This window comes from Martes martes, assembly GCF_963455335.1.
Source record: "Martes martes genome assembly, chromosome: 15".
Lineage (NCBI taxonomy): Eukaryota > Metazoa > Chordata > Mammalia > Carnivora > Mustelidae > Martes > Martes martes.
Genome location: NC_137903.1, coordinates 3489491 through 3499368, shown reverse-complemented (window position 1 = coordinate 3499368; position 9878 = coordinate 3489491). Strand labels below are relative to the sequence as shown.

The 9878-nt window shown below is 52.0% G+C and overlaps 1 protein-coding gene across 2 annotated transcripts; it reads right to left on the bottom strand.

Moving 5' to 3' along the window:
* Positions 1 to 3882: 3882 nt before the first annotated feature.
* Positions 3883 to 8178, bottom strand: LOC308355649 (T-cell surface glycoprotein CD1e, membrane-associated-like). Of its 2 annotated transcripts, none has more exons than XM_080824004.1 (6): positions 7624 to 8178; positions 7025 to 7321; positions 6159 to 6437; positions 5674 to 5952; positions 5214 to 5310; positions 3883 to 5099 (listed from the first exon to the last, which is right to left on the bottom strand). In XM_080824004.1, exons 1-6 carry the CDS (start codon positions 7682 to 7684, stop codon positions 4925 to 4927), a joined length of 1188 nt encoding a protein of 395 aa, XP_080680130.1. In that variant the 5' UTR covers positions 7685 to 8178; the 3' UTR covers positions 3883 to 4924. The 2 variants fall into 2 exon arrangements, with proteins under 2 accessions (XP_080680130.1, XP_080680131.1); XM_080824005.1 differs by having other exon boundaries at positions 4180 to 5099; positions 7025 to 7236; positions 7624 to 7777.
* Between the last annotated feature and the right edge of the window lie 1700 nt (positions 8179 to 9878).

Sequence of the window (9878 nt, the reverse complement as noted above, 5' to 3'; positions counted from 1 at the left end):
CATGATCTCAGGGTCCTGGGATCGAGCCCCACATCAGGCTCTCTGCTCGGTGGGGAGCCTGCTTCCCCCTCTCTCTGCCTGCTGCTCTGCCTGCTTGTGATCTCTCTCTCTTTCTCTCTGTCAAATAAATAAATAAATAAAATCTTTTAAAAAAAATAAAAATTAAAATAAACATGGAAGTTATTGACTTAAACATTCCCTGGTAAAAATAATTAGAACTTTATTCCCAAATATACTCAGCTGAATCTTCCCTTCTTTAATCCCTGTCCTTATCCATATTTTTATTCTTAGTCATTTCCTTCCTCCATTTTTATTCTAGAAGAAAACATAAACAGCTGAGTTTACGTGACTGCAACTGTAGCCTTTCCTCTCCTGTGATGATGTCACTAGCTCATACGATGTCACTAGTCAGCCAGCAGACTGACACTGAAGAAAAAGCTCTGGACAGAGTCTCCGTCGGGTCCCAAGACCTGGGTGAGGGCCAGAGCCGATGTTATTGCACACTAGAAGCTTTAGGAGATTAAACACAAGCGAGGCGGCTTCTGGAACTGGACGTCACCTGAGAGAAAGAACGGGGGAGAAGCCATACCCCTGCCCCCACATGGAGCACCCCTCCATGCAGGCACCTGAGAACTGGTGAGAAGCTCTGGGTACCAGCGGCAGTGGAGGTCCTGAAATGCTGCAAGCAACCCCATGGGCAGCAGGCTGGGGCCCGTGGGGGCATGACCCAGAGAGGAAAAACCCATCAGGTGCACCTGGTAATCCCTGTTGCAAACTGGTTGGTGAGCAACACTGAAACAGACTTTCAGTTCATGCCAGTGCAGAGAAGCAGACCGGGGTGTGGGCGTGTGTGCTATTATACCCCATTGTGTGGTCCCCCAGTAGTGAGGCCAGATAGCCCGTGCACCTGAGAGTTCATCTGCTTTTACCTAAAGCTGCTATTTTTTATCCCCGATTCTCCAATGACTTTCAGCCCCTGTGCAGTGCCCTGGAGGCCCCTTTAGGATCTGGCCCCGGCTCACGGACCTCCTACCATGTTCCTCACCATGCACCCCACTACTGTGGAAGTTCTGTGTCCAAGGGATTTCGCCTTGTGTCTCTGCTGCATTTCATTACCCGCCAGAATACAGGCCTCCAATAATTATTGTTGAGGGTGTGGTGTAGTGGCCAAGCGTGGGTTTGGGAGCAAAGCTGCCTACATTGCTTACTAGTTATGTGACCTTTGTCTCCTTATCTGTAGAATGGGAATAATGGTGTCTGCCTCAGAACTGTTGTGAGGACCACATGAGTTAATACGTGTCAAGCATGTAGGACAGTGTCTTCTGCAGAGCCGACAGCATTTGGATGTTTATTAGTATTCAATCAGGTTTAACCATACCATAAAATAGGTACTTCGCTTATTTATTTATTCATTCTTTAGAAAGAGAGAGCATGTGCAAGAGAATGGGGAGGGGCAGAGGGGAGGGAGAAAGAATCCAAAGCAGACTCCACACTGAGCACAGAGCCCAATGTGGGACTCAATTCTACAACCCTGAAATCATGACCTTTCCCCCCAACACAGTCTCCAGAGCACGTTCTGCATAAATATCTCTCTTCCCACCAGGTGGCTTTCCGGGAGGCTGGATCCCTGTCCCGGGGATCATTGCTCCATGCAACCAAGTCGTCCATATCTTCGGCCGTCTTTGTTTCTCAGGCAGAAGACAGCCGATGAGCGTTCTCTCAGCCGTGGCTGTCCGAGGTCATGTGGCTACTGACCAGCACATCCTGGTCCCACATGGTCCCACTGCAGCCTCCTCCAACAGTCACTGCCGCTCCTGGAGAATTCACCAGCAACCAGGAATCATGCCTCCATCTCTGCTTCCAAATGATTTTGTAGCGTTTCTACCACATTTGTGTGCACGACGGAATACAGCAGGCTCCGGGTTGGACAGGCAGCAGAGCAGATCCCCTTCTCGGTGTTACAGCTGGCGGGTGTGGAGAGGGTTACCCATCACCACTGAGAACACCTGGCCCTCCAGAGAAATAAGCCGGGTTTCAGGAGTTCAGCCAGAAGCACACAGTTAAGAGTAGCAGGTGGTAGCTGTCCTCTGGGGTCATGAGGTGACACACTTTTCTCTTAAACACTAGGTCCTCACCCAGGAGCTTAAATTACGAGATTACCCAACCCGAAGGTCTACACTAGGATGACACCAGATTCTCTGACAATCTCCTGAACTTGTGTGTCAAACTTCTCCGAACGTGTACAGCAATCATACAGTCATTTACCCCAGGGCTCTCTTTGAGCTCATCTGTGACAATCTGAGGGGAGAGGAAAGGGATACATATGTGTAGGCAGCCCTAGTCCATCACCTTCGGGTCTGTATCTTGTGCCTCAGCCAAACATACTCCCACCACTCAAGTACGGGACCTTGCCAGAAGTAGAGCTAAGATGGGTGAGGGTATCATGTTTAGGAAAGCAGAGTTGAGTTTCCTGAAAATCGCTGTATTCAACAATCATCCTAAAACATCCTAAAACACTCCCTGACGATCAGTACAATTCAGCAGCAGAGAAACCCAGAGCAGCACTTTGTGGTCAGCTGGTGTCCTCACTCACAGTATAAAGGGTCCTTAAGGGAACTTCTGAGATCTCCCTCCTGCCTTCCTCCTTATCTGCATCTCGGGCTCTGGCTACATGTATCAAGACAATAGCCCAAGGGAAAAAGAGTTGCCGGTGACCACACGGCCACAATGTCAAGGATGCACCTCATCTTTCACTGACACCGGCACTTTGGAAACATGTCACCTCCCGAAAACCTAGGGCTTCCTAGAGAACTGGTATCTCCAAGATCTTTTCTGGAAAGTCAAAGATGATGGTATTTGCTCATTCAACAAACATAATTTTGGTCACCCACTGTATGTCCAGCTACACTCTAGGCACTGGGATTCACATGTGGTCCAGACAGATCATATATGTGATGTCACAGTGCCTACGTGGTAGGTGGGAAGGACACTAACTATGAAAAAGAAAATGAGATAATTTCAGCTCAACCCAGTATTTAACACAAATAACTAAAGAACACTGGAATAGAAAGTGACTGAGAGGGAGGGGCCACTTGGGCTACACTGGCCACAAAGGACCTCTGCGTGAGGATGACGCTTGAGCTGAGAGCTGAACGTTGTCTTGTCAGCGTGACTGAAGATGGCTCCAGGCGGAGGGAGAGTTACAATAACGGTCTAGAGCTGAGGGGCGTGGCACAGCGAAGGACAGAGAGAAGCCTAGCATCCCAGGAGCACGACACACACTCAGGAGGACGGGTGGACATGGGACCTGAGAACGGAGCTTCAGGCATCTTAGGGGTTCAAGAATTATTGTGACCAAAAAATTAGAGTAGTGGAGAAAGGTCCATCCAAATGGGAATCATCTGAAATATATTTGCATCCCACACTTGTGCTAGGTACTGAGAAGGCCTCCGTGGGACTCTTCATTTTGATAGAAGCCACCACTTGTGGCCTTGTGCCGTGGGAGGGGACCTCGAACTTCATCACAGAGTGCTCCAAATGGCCTGTGAATTTCTGCCTTCTCCCCGGGGCTCCTCTATCCGAGCCGCCTGAACATGTCGTGCAGAAGGGAATGGACTCTTGGTGGGGGGAGGCCAGACCCCAAAATCTTGTTCGTGAGTGAGAGTGCGGCCTGGGTAAGGGGTCGTGGAGCCCTGTGTCTTAAGTTGAAAATGCCCACGACGAAGAGTGACACATTTCCACTAAGAAATCTGCACACGGTGCTCAATTATCCCACCTAAGGGGAGGTGTCGGCTGCACATCTGTACGAACTCGACACCTTACCGGCTTCCTGCTCTCCAGCAGGCTCAGACAATGCGTCTCAAAGTTAAGTAGATAATTTTTAAATCTGTATTTTTAAAAGTTAGGGGAAAACTAAATAATAATGCTAATAATTATAATAATAACCTGAACCAATAAAGAGAAGTAAACACAGCGTCTGATCATTCTTCTCCTTTGCTGCCGTGGACTCTGCCCATCCCCCATCTCCTCGTCCTCTTCCTGACCACTCCAAGGAGGAATTTCTTCCCTGAGTGTCTGCCACGTGAAGACAAACGTGGTCACACACAATCTCAGAGAAGTGGGAATGCTCCGTCCTGCTCTGACGGGAGATACCTGCTGTATTATTATTTTCATGAGATGTCTCTGAAGACGCACGGACACGCCAATCACAGAGCCGTCTGGAGCACACACCTGCCCTCCTCACCTCTGGTGAGAGACTCAGGGAGGCAGAAAGAGTTTTAATAAGAACACGGCCAGATGGTGCAGTGATGTCAAAGGGGTGTGGATTGAGAAAACATCACTTGATTTGACAAATTTATTTCAGGCAGCATTTACTGAGAAACATTTTACTCTGAACCAGCTACGTAATTTGTGGGGTGAGTCCAGAGTGAGAATGCAGTATCTCCAAGTTTTATGAAACATTTCAAGACAGCAAGCCCTGCGTAGATGACGTGCCCGAGAATCTGGCCCAGAATCCAGGTCAGGGTTAGGGTCACAGGTGCCATCCCAAACACCTATATCCTGTTTCAAGCAACTCGGGAAAAAACAGAGAAGTAGAAATCTAAATAAGCAGTGTTCCAAGTCGGAAGAGATGAGCGTGTTTAGTATGACCCCACCCATCGTGGAAGGGCAGACGTGCTCTCAGTCGGGCAAGGTAGGGACGCTTCCGTGCGAAAGGAGCACCTGAGTTGGAGTCTGAAGTGTCAGTAGCAACGGCCGCGTGGCCGCGCAGGAGAGATACTGCTGGACAATGGGAAGCGGTAACACAGGTTTCCAAAGGGGTCGAGATTTCTGCTGCAACAAGCGGTTTCATCAAAATTATGCCTTGCTCATAGGTACAAACCGTATTTAAGAAGCAGAAAAGGACTTTACGCCCTAGGTAAAACTAATGTCCCCAGAGTTGGTTTAGGCTTGTTTTCCATTTCTTTAAAAATCTATTTTTGATCCACGACTCCTGCGGCGTATAGAGCTGGTGTCCAGGAGTCCTGGGCCCCTGGCCGTCGGCCCTGGTGGGCGAGTCAGGACTGGGGGCAGCGGGCGCCAGGGCCTTCTGGTTGGAGCTGTGGGAGAAGAAGAGGATTTTCATTCCAAGGAAGGAAATCGGAGGGAGAGCGGGGCGGGTGGAAGAAAGAAGAATGGGCTGGCGAGTTGTAGACACAGAAGAAGAGGCTCACCTGTGCTTTCTCAAGAAGAAGTGCCTTACAAGCAGCACCAGCAGGCTGACTGCGGCCACGAGACAGAGCAGGGTCAGCAGGGCTGAGGTCCCACCACCTGGGGCGTGAAACAAGGACGTCAGTCTATGAGGCTCTCCGTGGGCCACCACCATCAATGCTTCTCTCCTTCCTAGAATTTTCTTCTGCATCTGAAGACTTCATCTCAATTCCTCCTGAGTCAGTGTCCCCAATCCCCACCCCATCTGTTTCCCAAATCACCAGGTCCTTCTTCCTTTTCTCTTTAGAACTCCAATCCCCTTCCTCCGTTTCTTGAAATCTAACGGCGCTCACTCTCTGCCCTTCTTTCTTTGGGCGGTCCCACCTCTGTCCTCTTGTGCAGCGTGTTCCCATCCATCTCCAAGCACCTCCCTCAGCAGCCCGAGGACTGTTGTTTCCCAGCTAGGCCCCAGCTCTTTCTCACCCCAGGGGAGGACGATGTCCTGGCCTCCCAGACTGCTGTGTCTCACTCGGCAGGACAGACCGGCCGCCTCCCGGGCCGCCACGTCCAGGGTCACTCGGAGATACCACGTCCCATCGGCATGGGGCAGGACGTCGCCTCGCTGGGTGCCCCGCTGCTCCTGCTCACCCCGCATCCACATCACCCACACGGGCTTCGGGTGGAAGCCGGAGACGTGACACACCAGCAGCAGACGGCCGGGACCGGGACTGGGGCCAGAGGACAGCCAGGCCTCGGGCTTCACTGGAGAGAAGATGAGGAGACGAGGCACTTAGGGGCACCTGGGCCGAGCTCAGTGACTCGGTGGCCTTAGCAGCTGGATAATCACTTCCTTCTCTCGTCTAAGGAACAATCCCAAACTCACAAACCCCACCCTCAAGCCTCTCAGTATATGTTTCAGACGGATGCCGAAGGGCAGAATATGGAGCTCAAAGCGCCTGGAAACTCACCTTGTCGCTCCAGTTCTGATTTCCCGGCTTTAAGGATTCCTGCCAGGAACCGAGGGCAGGTGTTGCTGAGAAGGGTCTGCACAATTTCCTTAATGTCTAAGTAGTTGTTGAGCACCTCGCAGGCCTTCTGAGCCCGGCTCCCGGCCCCTGGAGCCGCCTTCCAGGAGTTTCCTTGGAAACTCAGGAAGTCGGAGCCTTGGTACGCCCCGTTCAAGAAGCTTCCCAAGGCCTTGCCGGCACGTTCCGTACAGCCCGCTGACACCTGGAGCTCGAAGGGGTCTGGGGGCGGACAGAGCCACGTGGAAACAATTACGGGGAGGAGAACTAAGCCGTCTAGGAACTTTTCTTTGCAATCACACAGCACGCTGGAGTCGGGTGTGGGAGGGGAGGAAATTTGTGGGAAGAAAATGTGAAGATACGAAGGTATTTAGGAATAATGGATGCAGAAGGGCTAGATGGGAAGGTGCTGGGGCGTTGAGGGCCTGACTGGAAGGGCTCCCTTGGCAATGGTTAGGTACAGGCTGGGCCTGGTTGGCTCTCAGGCCAGGGACAAGGGAGGGCAGAGCTGGCTGGAAAGGCCATGTCTGGGGTCAGGGGTGGTGGGCAGAAGACCACAGGGAGACACTGTCGCACGGAGCCAGAACACAAAGGGGTACACGGTGTGAAGGGCTGTGTCCTTGCAAGCCCATCTGTGTCTCTGGCGGGTGGGTGGGTGGACTGGGGACGGTGGTGAGTGGTGAGGCAGAAGAGAGAGCGAGAGCCCAGCGGGGACAGGGAACGGGTCAGCAAGACTGGGTGAGGTCAGAGCCCCTTTGGAAGCGGGCTGGAGCCTTCAAGCAGGTATGGGCTTGGGACAAGGAACTCACATTCGAACTGAAACTCATGGGCAAAGGCCTCCACCTCGATGGTGAAGCCGTGGAAGTAGAGCATGAAGAGGTTTTGCAGGTTCTTCAGCTCCTGGGTGCTGAAGTTTCCCCGGGACCAGGGCCACAGGAAGACGATGGTCCCCATGACACTGTCCCAGCCGTGCGTCTGCACCTCGCCCAGCCAGCCTGAGCCCTGAGAGGACGCCCAGCTGCTGTTGGCAAAGGAGGAGGTCTGGAGCACGCGGAAGGAGAGGGGCTCTTCTGTGGCTGGATGAGGGGGTCCTGGGACCTGGGATGCTGAGAAGCCAGGCCGTGCAGACAGAGCATGCGGGGATGGGCGAGGGTGAGCCCACGTGGGAGTGGAACGATGGAGACAGTTACACAGACCGCACACATTCCCGTAGCCCACCCCGCTCCCCAGGCCTGCTCCCTCTCCCCAAAACCAGAAGCAGAAAGTGAGCTGGTGCAGGATGCTTTGCCTGGAGGCAGTCTGGCATGCAGACTCCAAGGGCACCCAGTGGGAGCCACCCTCCCCCCGCAGGTCCTCCCAGAACGCCCCCCCTGCTGCGCCTCAGGAGCCTTCCCAGGGCTCTTCCTACCCTCTGCGCTCGCCCCGCGCTGGAGCAGTCCCTCGGAGAACAGGATCAGCAGGAGCAGCATTGCAGCTCGGTCAGGCGAGGGAGGCCTCAACAGACCTCAAGTACCACTGCCCTCCGAGCCCTCCTGCTCTGTCTGACTTCCCCTGCCGCAGAGAGGCGAACCTCCCCCTCTGCCCACTTCCCTGTCAGAGAAACCCTCCCGCGTCCTCAGCGCAGCCCCACCGGGCTCTCATTTCCCCTCCCTCTCTGCCACTCTCTGGCTTCCAGGTTTTCTCCCTGCTTCCCCTGACCATCCCTGTGCACACGCACTGTCGGAGGGGTCCTGGCTCAGGACAGAGTCTGCAGCCTGGGCCGGCGGGAAAGCGTAGGTCCTTCTGGCCTCGGAGGAATCAGGTCCACACGTGGGTTCTCGGTGTCCTGAGGGGATGGACGAGGCCCACGGCGCCCGTGGCCTTTCCAGCAGCCCCTCGTCCTGCTGCTGCAACCCCTTCTCCCCCTCGGCGGTCCTCCCCAGCCCTCCTCCTCTCCTTGCCCCTGTTTTTCCCTCTTGAGACTGCTCCCCCCACCACTCCCTCCTTCCCTCCCTTCCCTCACCCCCTTTGTCTCTTCCTTCTGTTCTTCTCAAGCCAGTGTCGGAAGACACGGGGCATCCGGAGAGCTGCTGTACCACCACCACGACAGGGAGCAGCTGTGGCCATGCAGGCAGCCCGATAATGAGAAAAGGCCCTTGTGCCCAGCTTCCACCATCAGACCAGCTACCACTGTTGAAAGGGTCCAAGGGTGGGCTTGCCCCGACAGCGGGGAGACAGGTAATTCTCACTTGAGTGGTATGAGTGGGTCTGGAGGGAACACACAGGGGCCTTGGGTCCTCCACCCCAATTAGTCTAGAAGTCCGTGGGCAAGCCCCCCTCTGGGTGTGAAGGGTGCTCAGCTCATGGCCTGGTGTCCCCTGGGGGTGTCTGACCGAGAAGAGTTCTGCTGGAGCAAGGAAGGCATGCTGGCGGCCTGTCGTGTTGCTGGGAGAACTAATTACCATGTGGACTCCTTATTTTTGTTCCCCTCGGGATGCTGGCCAGGGTAGCCTGAGCCAGTGGGAATACCGCTGTTCTGTTTGGTTTTCCTGGTTTCATCAAGCTGACGTGAAGTCAGAACCCACCTGTTGTCAAAATATTCATAAACAATGAATCCTGGAACACCGAAAAAACAAAATTAAATTAAAAAATTAAAATGAAAAAAATAAAGTCTCAAACATTAACTTGGGAGAAACCTCAAACAAACAAACAACAAAACAAACAAACAAAAAAATTTGCCAGGGACAAAGATGTCAGAGACGGAAGTCCCTTGGAGAAACAAAACAAAACAAACCTAAAATCTCGACGTCTCCTGTAGAGAGGACTCACAGAATCGTGACCAATCATTAGAAAAAGCCCACACCCCCTCTTGTCCTGGTATTATTTCTGAATTCTAGGGGTAAAGAAAAGCCCTACAAAGTTTCAGACAAAATGCTGATTAGTTTCAAAGAAAAATGATGCTGGCTTCCGATACCTCCCACTCAAGGCTGCGGGGAAATATTTCAAAATTCTGATCTTATGACAAGATCATCCCAAAGTTTTTATTCAAGCAAGTTATCATTCTCTGATGAGACCAAAATTAATCCATATTTGGAGACTCAAAACCCCAAAGAATATGTCACATACTCTTTTCATGAAAACAGTTGTCTGAATAAAACCAAAATCGACCTGAAGGAAGCACCCAAGAAATGATGTGAGAAATCCCCGTATCCAAGTATGTTAAAAAGATAGAGTTAATTTTAAATAACTATTTAAAATGAATTTGTAAAGTTTTTCAGTGTTCCAAGATTTGTTTGATATTTCAGAAAAAAAGAGTTAGTAATAGTTGAAGAATCACTTTCCAGATCACTTCACCAAAGCCTGGGTGGGGGATGAAAAGAAAGAGAGAAATAAGATTATTTCAAACCATCTCTCATTGGCCAAGAACATGGTGCAAAATGGAGTCAGGAAAATGGGATAAATCATGGTGTTTGTAGAAAACTAGATGGTGTTAGTGATGGAGAGGAGTGGAATTACAGAGATATCATGGCAGAACCAGGATCAGCCAAAGAGGAGAAAGATGGTGCCCTTCACAGAGGCCAATGGCGCAAGTTTGCAGGGGACGGTATTGAGGTGCACAGATCTGTCTGGGTCGTGTTGAGACTGAGGCTCCAGGTGGAGGTATCAGGTGGTTCACAGCATGTG